Source organism: Pempheris klunzingeri, chromosome 14 (assembly GCF_042242105.1).
Source record: "Pempheris klunzingeri isolate RE-2024b chromosome 14, fPemKlu1.hap1, whole genome shotgun sequence".
Lineage (NCBI taxonomy): Eukaryota > Metazoa > Chordata > Actinopteri > Acropomatiformes > Pempheridae > Pempheris > Pempheris klunzingeri.
This window is the reverse complement of record NC_092025.1, coordinates 21,210,659-21,228,561: the sequence shown is the minus strand read 5'-3', so window position 1 is coordinate 21,228,561 and position 17,903 is coordinate 21,210,659. Positions and strand designations below refer to the sequence as shown.

The window sequence follows — 17,903 nt, the reverse complement described above, 5'->3', positions numbered from 1 at the left end:
GCTGGTGCAGTCAGCGGCTTCACCTGAAACTTGATGCCGAGTTGCTATTCAGTCCGCTTTTCTCTATTATGTCCGAAACCTTAGTATAAAATGGTTCGTGAAGTGCATTCTGTTTAAGGGGAAATATAACAGTATGGACAAATTGGACACTATGCTGGCATAAATATCCCACAATGCAATGCAGTAGATGCAGTAGTGACAACAACATAACAGACAATGGCGGACAGTGACCAAAGAAGCTCTGGCACAACATCAATAACACTTAAATTTGAGTGAAAGTATAAAGTCTCACTTTGCTAGTTCATTGTATGACATCATTGTATGACATCATTGTATGACATCATTGTATGTGTCTCAGGGGGTGACAGCATAATTAGGCGCTGAGTCCCAAAAAGACACATGCTACCATTTATTCACACACGTATGACAGCACAAATATTGGGTATAAACGCATCATGTAATTTATGTATGTAAATTTATCATGTAAAAAATTCTTAAACCTACATTTGTTTACATTCTGACAAATTGATACCAGATTACATACCTACACGAGCATTATTAGGTTACTTTGATATCAAAGAAAACTTAAAAACATCAGTTCTAGAGGTCTAAGAAGCATGTTTCTGGAAGGAATTTCTGGATGTTTATCGTCCCCAGCAATCAGCGATAATATCATTGTGGCAAAGTGCAAGCCATACTGATTCTAAAAATATATCATGCCTTGACTGAGCTATGACTCAGAGAAAGGGGGCCTTTTCTGATGCAAATTACAGGGGAAATTACAATAACTAACTTGCACAACCAGCATGTGCCTGGGGCCTTTCACCTCAATCAGATTACCGTCGTCATCCACTTGCTGCATGGTGTTTCACTTACACATCACACAGCCTCCAAACATGTGACTCAAGAGTCCAATTTGAGGATGGGTCCTCCTTATTCATATTATTCCACTGGGGGTTATTGCTGGATGTGTAATTCATTTTGATCAACTTAAAAGTCTGGTGTTTTTGGTGAGATTGTTGGGGGATTTGTGTCAGACTGTGCCTCAGTATTCTGGGCAGACTCTGAGGCCTGATTTATACTTCTCCACTGAGTCAACACAGAGCCTACGGCGTAGCCAAAGCAAGTGCCCTTCATCAATGTGAGCGTTTATACTTGTGCACTGGCGTGTCTGAATCACTGTACAATTACAGCACCGACATGCTAGTTGGTGGTGGGATTTCTTTGTCACTTTGATGAGTTTCATTTGGTTTTGGTTTTGACGCACTTCAAACAGCGGCGACTGAAACTATCATGGTGGAGTTGGAGCAGATAAATGTTGAACCACAGCTACTTTAACTTAAAATGACCACAATGCAGAATAGAGAAAAGAAATCAGAGAAGATCGGGGCAGACTGAGAGACAGGGACACAGTGGGTGATTCAGTTTGCATTGCTGTGATGCATAGTTATGTTTCTGGGGAGGCTATGGCATCGGCGACATGGCTACGCCTAGTACCAACCATGTAGATTCAATGCAGAAGTATAAATCAGGCTTAAACTAGACAGTCCTTACCTGTTGGAGCCTTGTCACCTTCTCCAGAATTTCGCATCAAGCTCTTGTTAGTCTCAGTACAGTCTGCAACAAGGCCGTTCGGCTGTTCCAGACACAGCGCAGTGTCGCGCGTCCTCTGCTCCAAAGGCACCATGTTCTGTAAGTTCTCGTTCACTCTGCTCCACCTTCCCTCTTCCTCCTCTCCAACCACTTCGTCACCGCCTCCAGCTTGCCTCTCCCAGCTGCTGGTCTGTATGCCCAACAGGGACTGGACTCTTGATGAGCAATCCACTCTGGATGAAGAGTCCACCGCTGGCAAGGACTCCAGTCCTGGAAAACCAGGTCCAGACCTGGCAGGACGACAAGGCACTTTGCGGTTGGCTTTCTTTTTCACCCCAGTGGAGCTGCCCCTCCTGTTATAGAGCCTCTTGGACGTCTGATTTGTGCTGTTGTTGTGAGTGACTTTGATTTTGTCTGGGGTTGAATTTGAATTGTTATTAACATGTTCAGTTTGTTGATCTTGGTCTGAAGATGTAGCCTCAGCGGGCATGACTAAGGGCTCCTCCTTAACATGTGCACTCGGTGGCCCAATTTCCAGCTCTAAGGGGGTCCCGTCTCGCTCCCTCGTGTCATGCAAGTCCTTCAGCATCATGAGAAAAGTACTGAACTTGTAGTTTGCGTCTGCTTTGAAAGAGACAGGTTTGCCATCACCCTCATTCGTCAGGGACTGGAACGATACCTCCTCCACGTTTTTAAAGGCATTCATGAAAGAAAACGTTGAAGAAGGTGAGGATGAGGAGCACATGTTAGATGAATGATCTTCCTTCTTTGTCTTTACCTTAGAAGTGAGGGGTATGAAGTCCATTGGTGGAGTTGAGGATATTGAGAGGTCTTCGTCCTCGCTCTTGACATCGGCTTCAAAGTCAGAAAGGATCAAAGGGGGGGTGCTACAACTAGAAAAAGTGTCCTGATCATACTCACCATTGTCATTACCACGAGGTTTAAGAGATTTTACTTTAGTGCAAAAGTCTAGTTTGGCCTCAGGATTACAAGTAGAGCTACGCACAGAGTTGTCCTCAGATTTTCTGTACTGGTTTAAGAGTTCTTTCTGCGCAGCCTCCTTTCGGGCTTTTTCGCGCTTCTTCTGTTTCGCCTCCTGCATGGCCCTCAGTGCTCTGGTCATCAGCCGATTGCTGGCTGGAAGGTGGGCAGGCTGCTCACTTAGTACGACTTTGTTCGCTTTATCTGGAACCTGCTTTGATTTGTAAACTTTCTTGGATTTCTCAGAAGATTGGGCATCGGGCATTTGAGCGTTCCTACATGATAAATTCCCTTCTCGATGAGAAGGTAGAGTTGTGTTAATAACTGTGTTAGTGACAGGCATAATGTTTTGCTCTGAGCTTGTTACAGTGGAAGCAGGAGTCTTCTCTTCTAACCAGTCTGATTGGTTAGAGGGTGGGGAAGCCACATTGCATATCGTTTCAGCTTCTGGGTTACCTAACTCATTAGACACACATGCCACATCAGAGGCAACATTAGTTTTCCCTTTTGATGATTCTGATGAGAGACGAAGAACACCAGTCCCACCACTCGCTTTTAACTTTTTAACTGAGACCTTTGTGGATTCTGAAACGACTGCCTGATCTTTGGTGACACGTGGCTTACCGTCCACGCAATCAGATTTTTTGGAGGACGGTTTAATTTCATTATTATGTGGCTTTTTTTCATTCTTTGTACATACAGATTGGTCAGTGGGGCTAATGGTTACACCAGAGTTTAGGAATTTCTTACCCTTTATGTCCTTGCGTATTAATTTGACAAAGGGCTGCCTACACTTGGAGACCAGACTTGTTTGCTTTTCTATCCGTGCTAATGAGTCAGTAGTGTCAACATGTAAACTGGATGCTGAAGTCTTATAACATTTTTTTTCATCTGTTTGGCCAGATATCCTGTCATTTACACAATGTTCAGTTCGACTGACACCCTTTACACTCTCTGAAAACCTGGACTGGTCATTGAAACCGGCTGCCATGCTGGGCTCTACAGTGTTTTCAACATCTGAGCTACCTAACTGGTCAGACTGTGTGCAAGTAATAGTTTCAGTTGTATTACTGACTGTCTGTCTACCCTTTGAATAGCCACTCTTGTCAGAGGGTGCGACGGTCTCAACAGAGACCAGGGACTTCGACTTATCTGACAATCCTGGCTGGTCACCAGAACTGCCAGTTGTACCAAAAGGCCTATTAGCAAACAGAGTGTTTTTACACTTCAAATGTCCTGACTGTTCAGGTTGCAGATTTGTTTCAACAGGGACCAGAGTTTTATGCTTTTCTACCAACCCTGACTGGTCAGTGGGCCCACCGTTGGAGGAGGCGGCACTGGGTACCATTGTCTTTTTACTTACACCAGATGAGTTCTTCTTCTTACAGGGAACCTTACTAAAGAGAGTGCGGTCTGGCATTGGACTGGTTGTTTTAGGCCGCCTGTCTTTGCCTGATTTACTGAACCAAAGACCACTCTGAATCTCTGGCTGCTTTTTCGCCTCTTTGACAACTGTGACAGATGGCTGAGCTGGAACTAGCTTAGGCTGACGTTCAAGTGCTTTAGGACACAAAATCTTAGGGACTGAGTCAAGGTCAGAGTATGGGCACTCTCCATTGTCTCTGTCTGATTGGTCAGGGCTATTACGCAGCGCCTTTTTAGAGTGTTTACTACTCATGTCCTTTGATGATTTACTTGGTTTCTTCTTGCAAGAAGATTTCCTTAAAGTGCTTGGCTTTGCTGGAGTCGTTCCTGGGGATGAAATGGATCCATTGATCATGTGGGATGTCTCAGGAGGGGTGGGTGAGGTAGAGGGAGGAAAAGTCAGATGGGCCTTGTTCAGTCTCTCTGGTGTGGAACGGTCGTGGACGGCATCATCTATGGACGAAGGTATGGAGGAAGCCATTTTGGGTCTCTCTGGGAGAATAGATTCAGCTTCTGCCACACTGGATTGCCAAGAGTCCTGAAAGCGCTTTGCAATCTGCAGAAAGATAAAGGCACACGTAAAATCAGCTTACAGAATAATTTGTTCATTATCACCATCAGAAAACAAAGTACGTTTTGTTAATTGTGTGCAAACTTTCTTTGGCCCAGCAATAGACCAACTTTTTATGAGAGCATGCAACTCTAGCGACTCATTATGCATAATTACAGTGTATTTGTAGTTCTGCTCCCTTTGCTTCCCCCGCCGGCGTAGTAGGGGGAGCTGTTCAAATTCAAAGCTTCCATGGAAAGTGTGAGTTGCTTTTTCCTCCACCCAGGTTAGCTCCACGGGCTCCCCAAAGGTCCTGATATGGTAGAGCCGACAGGGCCGGTCACTGGGCTCTAAGACAACAACAAACATCAGCCTGAATCTCATGAGGCGCAAATCAAAACTACACCATCCTGCACAGGAACTACACGAGAGCATCAACTAAGCAAAGGGAGCTTTAAAATGCAATAACACTGAACTTTCTACATAACTGCAATCGCATGTGGTTACTAATATCAGAAGTATGAGATGTTACGTGGATGGCGCATTGATCTTTCTCTGAAGAACTGATGTGCATCTGTTGTTAAATGTAACACTTATTAGACATCGACTGCATTAACGTGAACAAAATATTCTGGTTTTTGCCCCATTCTGAAGAAGACAATATAGACAAAGCTGTTTACATGGATAATGAAAATTAATATTATAATATTACTAATATTCCCATTTACATGCAGCCTCAGATTAATATAAAACACCTCTATGATGTATGTCCTCCGACTACATACAGTACGTATCCATAATGTGGTAGATATCCTAGTGTTTTAAAATATGTTTATACTTCTGACCACAAATGTGGGCTTTTGGGCATCGATCTCTGCCACAGAGAGCTGACCATGAACAGGCAAGATGCCGTGTAACGCAAACCTTGGTAAAAAACCCAAATGAGATGCATATTCTGAATGTGCTGTGAAGAATGCTTCTAAAACCTGAATAATATTGGCATATCCCACATGTCTTACGCTGTTTACATGAACCGTATCAAAGTCAGACTGCGGTCATATTCAGAACAACAGTGGAATATTAGTTTACATGTAAACAGTCGGTGAAAGTAGAAGAAAAACTGTTTTTGGCATTAATTCAACCTGCTGAGAAATGAGGACAATCCAGGCGAAAGCAAACATGTTTTCTGACTAGACTTTAACTGTAGAAAGTTCCAGAGAAAAAAAACATACAATATATTCAGTGTACGTCAGTGGACGCAAGTTCTTGACATGACTGCTTTCAACAGGGACAGATAGTGATGGAGGAGGAGAATGTGTTCATTCAGTATGCTTGAATTACTTCATCAAACAATCACATTATCAGTATTTTTCTATATTGTTAAACATAATTCATGATAAAACACAGCTCTTCTATGCCAGGGACGGTAATTGCTAAACTGGTGACCAACATAATTCACAGAGCACCAGTCTACGTAACCACAGTCAGCCAACAGTGTTTCAGACCCACCTTTTACTCTGTGATAGACTCCCTGTGCTGGGTCAACGATCACCTCACAGGGCCACCATGGTCTTCGGTTGAACTTTGCCCAAATAACTTCACCCTCTAAAAACTTCACAGCCGGCAAAGACTTTTTCTTGAGGCTGCTCTGCTGTCGACAACATGACAACGACAAAGACAACTGCAATGAGACATATGAAAAGGAGTTCTTTTTTACTGCCTTGGCTTCTCTGGGTCTTTTTCTGCGCTGTTGTGACAGGACACGTGAACTGACTGAACTCTGTATGCCTGAAAATAACAAAGATGTTGGAGGTGGCAATACTGAGCACAAAGATCCACACAGATATAACAGCTTCCTGCATTTAGTGCTGGATGAAGGCCATGACATGCGTTCAAAAGCTGTTTAAGATTCTTTTCTCCATATAAGGGCAAACATGAACACTCATGCTATCCTTGCTTGGCTTGCTTTTCATCTAAAATTTTCATTTCATCCAACAGTAGAGAGAGCATAAAAGATGACGGCGAAGGTCAGGCAAAGACAAAACATGGAATCTTCTTGTGTGTATGGGCCCAAATCAATTATTTCATCACATTTGTGGGTGTGCAATTCGTTCACACATATAAAACGGAGCGAAATTAGGTCTAATTTTAGCTTTTTCTTGCTCCTCAACAGGTTTAAAGCCACAGTAGAAAAATCTCAGCGCTACTGGTCACTATATCCTTTGTGTGAACAGGAGTAAGTGCTCGCAGCAGCAGGTTGAGTGGACTGGTGCGGTACATGAGCAGGCCTGAGTTATGACTGGCATGTAGCTGGACTGGCCAGAGGGCAGAGTGCTGTCTGCTGCTATGATGTAACCCTCACTGGAGCATTTTAAAGGAACAGTTCAACATTTTTGGGACACTGCACTTTTTTTACCGACTGTAGGATGAGAAGGTTGATAGCGCTCTCATGTCTGTCCCTTAAGTATGAAGCTAGCTTAATAATAATGATACATGTAGCACCTTTCAAATCCGCTGCTACAAAGTGCTTCACAAACAAGGACTAAATAAAAATGTCATGAAACACAGTGAGCACACAAAAAGTTAAGAGTGAGTATAAAATAAAAGGTAAAAGTAACATAGATAAATAATTAAGGAAAAGGTCACACAGCAAAAGTGAGTTTTGAGAGACAATTTAAAAGAGAGCAAAGAGTTTTCTGTTCTACATTTGTCAGGTAATCTAATCTAAATGGTGTCGGGGGCCTGACAGCAAAAGCGTTGCATGTCCCCCTCGGCCTTTAGCCTTGACCAGGGAATAGTTAACAAGGCCGAATCAGAGGACCTCAAACTAGGGGCTGGAAATTAAGGACGGCAACCTGCTTGACTATCCGTGTGCTCAGGGCCTCTCGCATTCGATATATTCATGTCACCAGGAGCTGGTGTTAGTGGGGAAATAACAATGGCGGACAGCGAGGTGGTGTCAGGTTTTCAGTGGGCGGGGACGGTCGGCCTGTTGAAGGGCTGGAGGAGGTCACATGATCCCCTTATGACATCACAAAGGAAGCCAAATCTAAATGGCACGTTTTCACACACATTTACTGAAAGATGGAGCAGATGAAGAAGAGTTTGGCAGCCTGTAAGCACACCGCAGACACATGTTTATGTTGAAAAGACATTAAAAGTGCATTTTGCACAATATGGGACCTGTAAATCTTCTATAAAATAGATTCAGAACTACTAGTAGTCGCATTAGAGCACCAGCATCTCAGATAAAAACAAATATACACGAGATAAACAACTCAAGTGTTGAGGCACGTACATTAGGCAGACAAGAGCATGTACATCTTGGCTATTGTTCCGTTCATTCCTACTATTTTGATCCCACCGCCGAGGCCAGCGGCAGCCTTTTAAGAAGAAAGTGGGTGGTGAAGCATTAATGTTTGAAGGAGAGCAGTTAGCGGCGAAGAGGATATTCTGTGAGGTCGCCTTAAACTGAACACGTCAAAATCTCACATCCACTACTGAGCACACTTGGACGGACTGGCTACCAAAACAAAGAACAGAGAAGCTCGGATTACAACACACACACACACACACACACAGAGGGAGTTTGACTTCATTCACTGCTCAGGACGCCATTACTCCACAGTATCTTTACATAGCAAACAGGTGTTCAATGTTCTGAATGTCGTCTATGGGACGTTTGAGCTGAACTGACTCTACTGAATCACCAAAGTCACTGACAGACAGACAGACACTCACTGGAGTGTCAGCTCAGTCACGATACGTCACTTCCTTGTTCAACCATTTTAAAAGGCAGCGAATGCCACAGAAACAATCATATCAGCAAAGTGATTCATACTTTACACGTCTACAATCAACCCACCGGCACTTCTAAAGCTCACTGAGCAACAAGTTTAATTCATCTGTGTAAAAACAGATATGTAAAAACATCTAAAAACATTACGCTGCTGTAACAGTGACTTCCTGGATGTCTGGTGAGCTCACATTGTTCACAAACCTCCTATAAAACCACAACCTGTTGTTTTTACACACACGGCCTGATTAGAGTGCCATTAATTTAGTGATCAAGGACAACAGATTAGCATCCGTCCAACCTCTTAAAAAAGGTTTTCCTGGTAGCTGCTTCGTCTGGGGAGTGTTGTATGATTTTTGTAGGACTATGGGGAACAAAGTGTGTGTGCTGGCTCACTGTCACTCAGTCGTGGGACACTTAAATGGAAAGAAGCCATGAGATCGGTAACACAGGTGCTTTCCCTGTTGTGAAAAGTCAACATGTGTTGCTGTGTTCGTTATGTTCACACTGATCTGAATCTCCTGTCCCATTCTGTCATGCAAATTATAAGTGCCTGTTATCCTGGAGGAGGAAACAGGAGCTAAAACACCGATTCACAGAAGTAAAACAAAATCAGCTGCCTCAGAGTTCTGGTTGTGCTGCTCTCTCCTCTTTCTTTGGATTTGGTGCAACCTCTGGAGAAATGCAAAGTTTTGTTCAAGGAATGCGTCCTCAAAGTGGTCGAAGAGCAAAAGCGGAACAATAAATACACAGTTAGTTACAGGTCATCGAGTTCCTGTTGTGGAAAAGACCTGTTTGAAAACCTCAGACCTTTCTGGCAAATACATATCAAAGTCTGACACTGTGGACGTGATTGATTGATTGATAAATTAGTGTTTTTGTCTGTATGTCGAGAGGTTTTCAACGGTAAATATCCGTATATGAATAGACGGAGGAGTGTGTCACTGTTCCAGGAACATAAAAACACAGTCAGACGTTCTGATAATTAACAACGTCAAAAAATATTGAGCAACACAAAATAATTATCAAAACGGATTTTGTCAGTCTTATGATTATCTTTTGTCTTACTCTTTTTTGGGGAATAATCTTGTTGGAAGAGTTGGAACTACAGTTACCATAATTCTTTGGGGAATATAAACAGGAAGTACAACATTGCCATGGAGTCAGGAGGCTGTGAGCTACAACCTTAGCCGTCTTTTTAGCCCGTATTTGTTTGCATTTTGGCAAACTAGCGCCAGTTAAAGTATGCCGAATTAGAAATTAGCAGTTCCTGTTTGCAATGTAGCTGCATGTGTGCAGATGACCATCACTGGTTTACTGTGATACTGAGGAAAACGTAAAAATGAGACAATTCTCAGGCAAATTCTGGAGCTATAAAGATCAATGTTTATTTGTGATGGACGTTGGATGTACTGACAATCTCATGAGGTTTAAGTTACGCTGAATCAAAAAATATGTGCATCATTGACCGAATTATGAAGTGCAAGTTTAGCATCCAGGGTTTTTAATGTTTACGTTTCCTCCATGTTGCCTGCAAAAGTTGTTTAGACTATGTACAGTCTAGACTATGTATTGTACTTTGCCCGCCATAATAAAATGATCATAGTAGTTTAATGCTGCAATCAGACATTCGGGGCTCCTTATACGACCCACAATACAGTGCGGAGGAGGAAGAGGCCGCCACAACCAAGAATCGAGCACCGCCAGCTGCAGAGGATAGCGGCGCAATGCATCTTGGTTGCTGTAGGCTTTCTACCTTTTGAACATAAGGGAATACCAAAGCCCTTTTCCTCTGGTCATGTAACACCAATTTCAAAAAAACGTTTCTACTGCCTGGACAGGCCACTTTTAAGAAAAGACCATCTTTCAGGTGGTGAAATACATCTTTCAGCATGTTAATTGCCTCCATGAGCAGCCACTACAGCAGCCGCCAAACCACAGTAATTAACTTCCTGTTGTTTTTAGCATACACCGTGCATGCATTCGTCTGTTCCACCTTGTTAGCCTCTCACCCTTCCCTCCATACCAAACCCAAACTCTACTCTCCCTGTTTGAGAACCTCTGGAGCAGGTGAATGTTTTCCTTCGCTTCTTTCTACAAAAGCAGACAACCATATTTATCACTGACAGGGCTACACTTGTGGTGCCGTGTCTTGTCTGAGCCCACTCATTATTTACAATGACCAATATTCTGTTATGACAGGTGAAAGGCAGTGAGGTGTTCAGTACTCCACGGGGCTTGTGCTTAAAAAAAAAAGTTGTATAATCCAGCACCATAACGAATATTTGTTGGTCAGGTGAAACTATGTTGTGTCTCTCTACATATCTGTCTAATACAGATTGCTTGTTATTGCTAAAACACCCAGAGAAGCCGCTCTTTTGTGGCAAGTTTACTTGAGGTAATAAGGGTAAAACTTGCCATTGAATGCCTTGAGGGACTATCCCCAAACAGGAACAGCTCGGAGTCGCTCTCCCACTCGTCATCCGAGCCGTCCCAGTATCTCCTGCGCTGACCCGAGGACTGGGACCGGGTGACGACCTTGGCTGACGTCAAGGTAGCATCCTTGGAATCCGAATTTAGGTCTCCAGGAGTGGACTGAGGGACACTCCCCGCCCTCTCTTGTTTGTCCTGCAAGCCCCCGACGGGTGACCCGGTCTCCCGCTCTTCATCGTTGTCATCATCCTCGAACAAAGAGGATTCAAAGTGGAGGAAGCCGTTAGCGAAGGGGCTGTTGCTATCGAGGGAGAAGGCCGGGCTAGGAGGGCCTGAGAAACACCCTTCTGTCTTTTTCTCTGACCCGACCGGATCGCTCCGACTGGCTGCTGGCACGTCTCTACTTCTGGCCTGGACCGCTTCATGTTTGGGTTGTTTTTGTCCAGCAGAAGAGTTACCAAAGCCCTCCTCCCTGCTCGTATTCTGGGTGCAGGAATAATCACTGCTAGTGCAATCGGCCCAGGAGTCCCTCTCCGTCTCCTTCCCCCTCTGCTTCTTGTTCATCCCCCATTCCCAGCTCCTCTCTGGCTGCCTCACCGGCAGGACCAGGTCAGGCTGGCTCACCATGGTGGTGAGATGCTGCAGCCTCCTGAGAGGACTGTAGGAAGAGGAGGAAGAGGAGGAGGAGGAGGAGTGGTCCCTTTGTGTGAACCCATAGACAGACGCGTGCTTGAGCGAGGAGGCGGCGGCAGACATGGTTAGGCCGATCCTGTGGTCATGGTGTCTGGAGAGGTCACGGCCGGGGGTCAAAGGGCGGCTGGACTGATGAGTCTCCCTTCCAGGGCCTGGGTAAGGCCCACTCATGCTGGCATGGTTCCTCCCTGGAAACATTAACAAAAAATATCATTAATTATCATAAAACAACATAAATAAACTTAAAAATCCTTCTACCAAAGGTCACTGCAAAAATGTTCTATAATCCTGCAATACATTTCCTATAAGAAATGACACGGTAGTCATGTTATTTAGTAAAGTGTGTCTCTTACAATCTGTGGTCCATTCAATAATCTGTGATAACATCACCTCAGTTTATCTAAAGTTATCCCGGCCAGCTGGTAATGAGGTATTTTTAAAAGTGACACAGCACATGACACAATCTGTCACATATATATATGTGTAACATAATATAATGTCAAAATAAACAGACTCACGGACGATGAGCAGATCGACCTAATGTGTGACTTTTTTTTTTTTATGTTCAGAGATTCTGCGCAAATCGCCGCGACCTCCCTGTTTTTGGGACAATTATCGCGATATGATGAAAATGACATCAAGCACGATAAGGTCAGCAGCGTGTAAACACACACACACACACACACACACACACACACACACACACACACACAATGATACCAGTGACATTAACATGGCGCGTCACGTGAAAAAAAAAAGCCAAAAAAAAAAAAAAAGACGCGCGACGTTTGGGAGCTGGAATTAAAATGGACCCGCTCATGCACGCGCGTGTATGTGCACGTGAGCGTGTGTGTTTAAGTGTAGGTGTGTGCAACTCCCGTGTGTGTGTGTGTGTGTGTGTCAGTGTGTGTGTCGCTCGTGGGCTTGCAGTGGCTCCATGGCTGCATGAGACAGAAACACAAACGCCAACATAACACGAGACGACGACACAAAACAACACACACACACCTAGAGACACACACACACTTCTACAGGCTTCCCTCCGACAGATGCGGGCTATGTGCATCAAACAACAAAATCACGCAGAAAACGCCAAATGACACGGGATCTGTCGCGAGAATCTTACCATTCCGGTGTCGGCCACCGCACACGTGACCCTCAACCCCTTCATTTTGGCGTTTAAATGTGCCAATTTCCAATTTTTTGAAAGCGGATGAGGAGAGTCCCAGCGGCAATACTACTAGGCCTGGATCCTGTGAAACGTACTCACTCACTCCCCCCTCCACCACCTCCTCCCTCCCTCCCTCCTCCTCCCCTCTACATGCGCTAAAGCCTGGTCCAGCGGCCCCTGGAATAGAAATTCAGGCGTGTTGTGCTCCTCCAGCGACACTCCCCCTTTTGCTTTGTGATAACCCCAACTTTATAATTCCCCGTCTGTGGATTTCTGCTGTGTTGCACGGCTGTTTCCTGCCTGCAGACTCTGCCTCCCCCCCCCACCCACCCCCTTTTGAAAGTCAGTCTCCCTGCTCTCTCTGCTGTGCGCACTGCCAGGCGTCACCACTGCCTCCCTCCCCAGCCGGTCCACAGCATGGAGCACACAGAAGGGGCCGTAAATCTCTCTCTTGAGAAAAAAAAAAAAAGAAGAGGAGACAAATCTGCGCTGACAGCCACCAAAAAACGCACCGGACGACCACGCGTCACCTCCAAAAACCCGCCCCGCCCCTCTGCTTAATTATAAGCATCAATTATTAACCTAAACCAGGCTGCCATCACCAATGACATGACACATGCCAAACTTGTGCCAACAACTGGCATCCTCCTCCCCACCACCACCACCACCACGACGCGCACTTGGGCTGCACACATGCGCCTGGAGATGAGACGAAAAACAACCCTAATAATAATGATAATAATAAAATAAATGGAAGTAATTAAAAAAAAAATGTCCACCACGTCAGAGGAGCAGTGAGTGAAATGGCTCAGCGGGCTACCCGGAAAAACAGATGGGTTTCCTTCCCTGAGACGAGTTGCTGTGTAGTCTCTGGCTGCACACCCGGTCCCTTCAAAATGGAGTCCTCCAGCCTTAGAGGAGGAAAAAAAAAACAGGCCACAAAGTGTTAATATATGCTCGATATAAAGTTCATCCAGCCACGGAGAAACTGAGCCTCAAAGCGCACCTCTGCTGTGCTCTGGAGGTGCTCCTGGAGCCTGTCAGAGTCCTGAATCACCCCATGCCACGACAGGAACATTTTCTTTACATGTTATGCCTCCCAAAGTCACTGTCTTATGAGCGTTTGTGGCACGACAGGGGGGACTGAGGCACAGTTATCCTCTGGTGTGTGTGAGAGAGAGTGTGTGTGTGTGTGTGTGAGTGTGTGTGCCAAACGCACGTCTGACAGCAGAAAACCACAACATTTAATGGCACTTAACGCGTCGATTGTGCTGCCTTGGTTGCTGTTTTTTTTTTTTTCTGCATGTGAAGGGGAAAACACACGATCAGCTTTCTCCCTTTTCAGAGACGAAGGGGTGAAAGCTGGAAACAACTGCAGCTCTCGGCCGGTGAGAGCTGAGCTGAGCTGCGAGATCTCTGCCTCCCTGTGCCTGATTTATTGAAGAAATGCCCACATTTGGGGTACATATGTGTCAGTGGGGACAAGGAGGGCGGGCAGGGGGTTGTTTCAGGTGTAAAAATACCCCTCCAACACCAACACACACACACACACACACACACACTCCTGTAGTTGACCGGGAGGCGATGTGGGGAAACGGCGTTCATGATCGACACAAACAGCAAACCTTCCTCCTCCTCTCCTGGAAAACACTGAATAACGAGGTGGAATAAAAGCTCGAGTTGGTCACTGTTGAGCCCACAGAAAAAGACGAGTCTCTGCAGGAGTGTTAGTGTGAATATTTCACGTTTTTCTGCAACCATCTCGGTGAATATCAGCCCCTCACTTCCCCCGGTGTTTCCTTTTTTACGCACTTAAGAGGGAAACACGGAGGATTTGAGATGCGGTGGGTTTTTTTTTTTTTTTTTTTCTTGCTTCTCAGCCTCGATTGTGGCAGAGGAGGTTTGGTGAGACGGACAGACAGACAGAGAAGCAAGAGAGAGAGAGACAGGCAGACAGGACAGGGCCTGCTGCAGGCTTGTGCAGCGCAGAACAGCGCCGCGCACCGGCGGCACTGCGCATGACACAGCGAGCCTCCATCACCGCCGCTATTAACGTGGTTTCTGTCTCATTTAGAGCCGCTTAGTCCGCACAAGTTTCCTCTTCCCGGATTTTAAAACGCTGCAGAAAAACAGGTTTCGATCTGACACAGCATCGAGGCTGCCTTATGAGTCTGAAAACTATTTATCATAATCTGTAAGTCCCCAAACACATGTAAGGAAAGAGATACCACAGTGAAACTAAAGTATTCAGATCCTTTACTTAAGAAAAAGTACTATAAAAACTACTCTGTTTGAACCTTTACTTCAGTAAAAGTAGGCATGTGTAGGTATAATCAGAACTTAAATGTACTTAAAGTATTAAAAGTAAAAGTCCTCACATTTGAAATGTGAAATTTTATTTTATATACAAAATTTATTTTTTGTCAATCAACTAGGTGATTAATAGGCGAATTGTTTCAGCAGTAATTGTGTTTATTTATTCTTTTGGTGGTTTGATTTGTAATAAAACACATTTTATGAACTCCTCATTTGTTTTGTCTGAGATGTAGTGGAGTAAAAGTCAAATCTGACAGGAGAAGTAAAGCAGCTTAAAGACACCTCACATTAGTACTTCAGTGGCCTCATCTGGAGACATATGAACGTTGGAGGCACAACTTCACTTAGAGCATAAAAGTACCCGGATGTTTAGCATTGTTGGGCTTGTAGAACACGACGTTCTAGCATCTCCGGCCTTTAAAAACGGGGATAAAATGAATTAATCATTTGACTACTTCTGCGTCTGACACTTTGTTTCGGCACCTTTGCTGGTGTCGGATAAATAAAGTCTCTCTCTAGACTTTCCAAAAGTTATCGGATCAAATTCTGATGGTGAAATGTTGTAACTCTGAAAACTGCTGACTTACAGACGTCTCTTTGACAGTGTCACTCTGTGGAAAAATAGGATCAATTTGCCCTTTTTTGGCCCAGTGTCATCACATTGTTGTTATTACACGGTTTGGCCACTATGTAGGACTGGGTTCAGAGCCTGGTCTACGTCCTGGGGACGTGGCTGCAGAGGTCTGGTCGGCTCACTTCTCTCTGACGCCTCATCAACCGACTGTTTTCACACTCAAACTTGTTGTCATCGACCTCGGCCAACGCTGACTCAAGTGACATCCCCACAACCAGCACTGCTGACGATAATAACGGACAATAATGTCACTATAATGTGCACCAACTGTGTACTCTTTATTAAAATTGTACATGTGTTTTATATCTCCTCTCTCTCCTGTCTACATCCACTAGTTTATAAGTCATTGTTTTATTGAATGTTCTACTTTTGCTGCTGTAACGCTGTAAATTTCCCCCGACATGAGTCAAATAAAGGAATATCTTAGCTTGTGGCTAAAGACTGGACTGAAGAACCAAACTGTAAAGTAGTTAAAACCAGCTACAACAGTGAAATACTTCTTAACTTACACACTGATGGAGGGAAAGTTTTCTCTGTTGGGTCGGGGAGTTCCCACCTCAGCTGGTTCTTGTGCCGCTCTTGGGTTTCAGTATGTAAAATATGTCGCACATGTAAAATAAGCTGAAAGGGTGAGTGATTTGTGTTACTAAAGCTGAACACAACATTAAACACCGATCACGACACATCTGTGTCTGTTCTGCCCCCTCAACACACACACATGACTCAGCTGAAACAACGTGGTTTCTATTCTGGTAATAGGAGACGGAGAGAGCTCACACAGGCCGAGGAAAGACCTTTTGATTAAATGGTTTCTAGATGAACTTTTACCTCCTTTTATCTCCGTACGGCCGTGTGTAAACTAGTTTAAACAACAGCCAGTGTAATGTAAATATAGATCAGTGGGCTGATACATGGCTCCAGGGCTGGAGGGGTGCTGGATACTTCCTGAAACACTACCGGAAGCTAGTCATCTAATGTAGGTGTGTAGGTTAAGCATGTAGCTAATAGTTAACTGAGTGTAAGAAACAACTACACTAAGTAAATTTGGCGCAAAACTTCATTTGACTTTTTGTGAACTTCAAGAATATAAATATTCTACATTTTGGCACATTTGCTTATTTGCTGTCTTGCTTGGAGCTGCACGAGAAAACAAATACTAACATTAACCAAACACCACATTTACACCACGTGTCCAAACTGGTCTGTGATTAAGTTTTAGCAACAAAAAACACTTTGGATAGAGAAAAATAATCATGTTTGGGGGAAAACAAGTGAAATACGTTATAAATAAACGTCTTAAAGATACGTTAAGTAAGTTTATTAACAAATTTCCTCATTATTTGACTGATTATTTGACTTGATTGGCATTATTTTTCCCATGAAGCATATTTGCTATTGCAAATTAGTTGTATATAAATGTAGGAGACAGGTCTGGGTACAGCTGACACTTAGCTTAGCTTAGCTTAGCATAGCTTAAAGACAAAAAGGGGAAAACAATTAGCCTTGTTCTGTAAAAAATTCAAAAACGCCCCTACTAACACTTCCAAAGCTCAATAATTCACATGCCTTCTTTTATTTGTCTAATCAATACTAAAACTAAACACTCATTTCTTTTATGTTCGGATGGAGCCCGGCTAGCTGTTCCCCTCTGTTTCCAGTCTTTATGCTAAGCTAAGCTAACTGTAGTGCCACACTTGGCTGATGGATTTCCCAAAATGTCAAACTAACCCTCTAAAATCTGACGGGAGAGAGATGAGACCTACAGTCATGTTCATCCCGTGTTCACTGCTCTCGTGTTCACTGAACAAAGACAAACAAAGACACCCTCGTTTGCCTCTTTTCTCTGGTAAGATCGAGAACAAGGCCTCATTCTTCCTGTAGAGGCTGCAGAGAGGGATGGAGGACAGAGGGAGGGTGGGATCTTTGCTGTTCCCTGGTGGGAAACGGGCTCTTCCAGACGTCTGCAGCCTCCCTCCTCCTTCTCTCTGACATTATTCATGAGGCTGAGCTCATTGGCTCAGGTATGTCACCAGACGACGCCCTCCTCTCGGTTCTTTTAGCCTCTTCAGGAAGACTGAGGAGAAAATTTACAGGTAATGCTGCCACACATGCTGGTATTAAATTCTGTCCCACTTAGCTCCTGGACATCAATAACGTTTTATTTTCACATGTTAAACTATGATATATCGCACAGCCAGAGTAATTATTACAGCACTTAATACATCATCACTTCATACCCCTCTCATGTGTGTACAGCCAGCAGAGTGTTAGCTTAGCTTAGCATAAAGACTGGAAACAGGGGGAAACTGCT

At 44.2% G+C, this 17,903-nt stretch overlaps 1 protein-coding gene and 1 long non-coding RNA gene across 2 annotated transcripts in view; both read right to left on the bottom strand.

Annotated features, from left to right (window-relative positions):
- nsd1b (nuclear receptor binding SET domain protein 1b) overlaps nt 1–12,711 on the bottom strand; it is a 29,295-nt gene extending 16,584 nt beyond the window's left edge. The window contains exons 1-5 of the mRNA XM_070843161.1: nt 12,598–12,711; nt 10,764–11,659; nt 6,059–6,197; nt 4,727–4,899; nt 1,555–4,555 (exon numbers count right to left, since the gene is read on the bottom strand). Of these exons, the coding sequence (XP_070699262.1) occupies nt 1,555–4,555; nt 4,727–4,899; nt 6,059–6,197; nt 10,764–11,642 (4,192 nt within the window). The 5' untranslated portion in view covers nt 11,643–11,659; nt 12,598–12,711. The remainder of the gene's footprint in view (nt 1–1,554; nt 4,556–4,726; nt 4,900–6,058; nt 6,198–10,763; nt 11,660–12,597) is intronic.
- Nucleotides 1–17,903, bottom strand: part of LOC139213250 (uncharacterized) — a 72,260-nt gene that overhangs the window by 36,871 nt on the left and 17,486 nt on the right. The gene's annotated exons all lie outside the window — the stretch shown is intronic.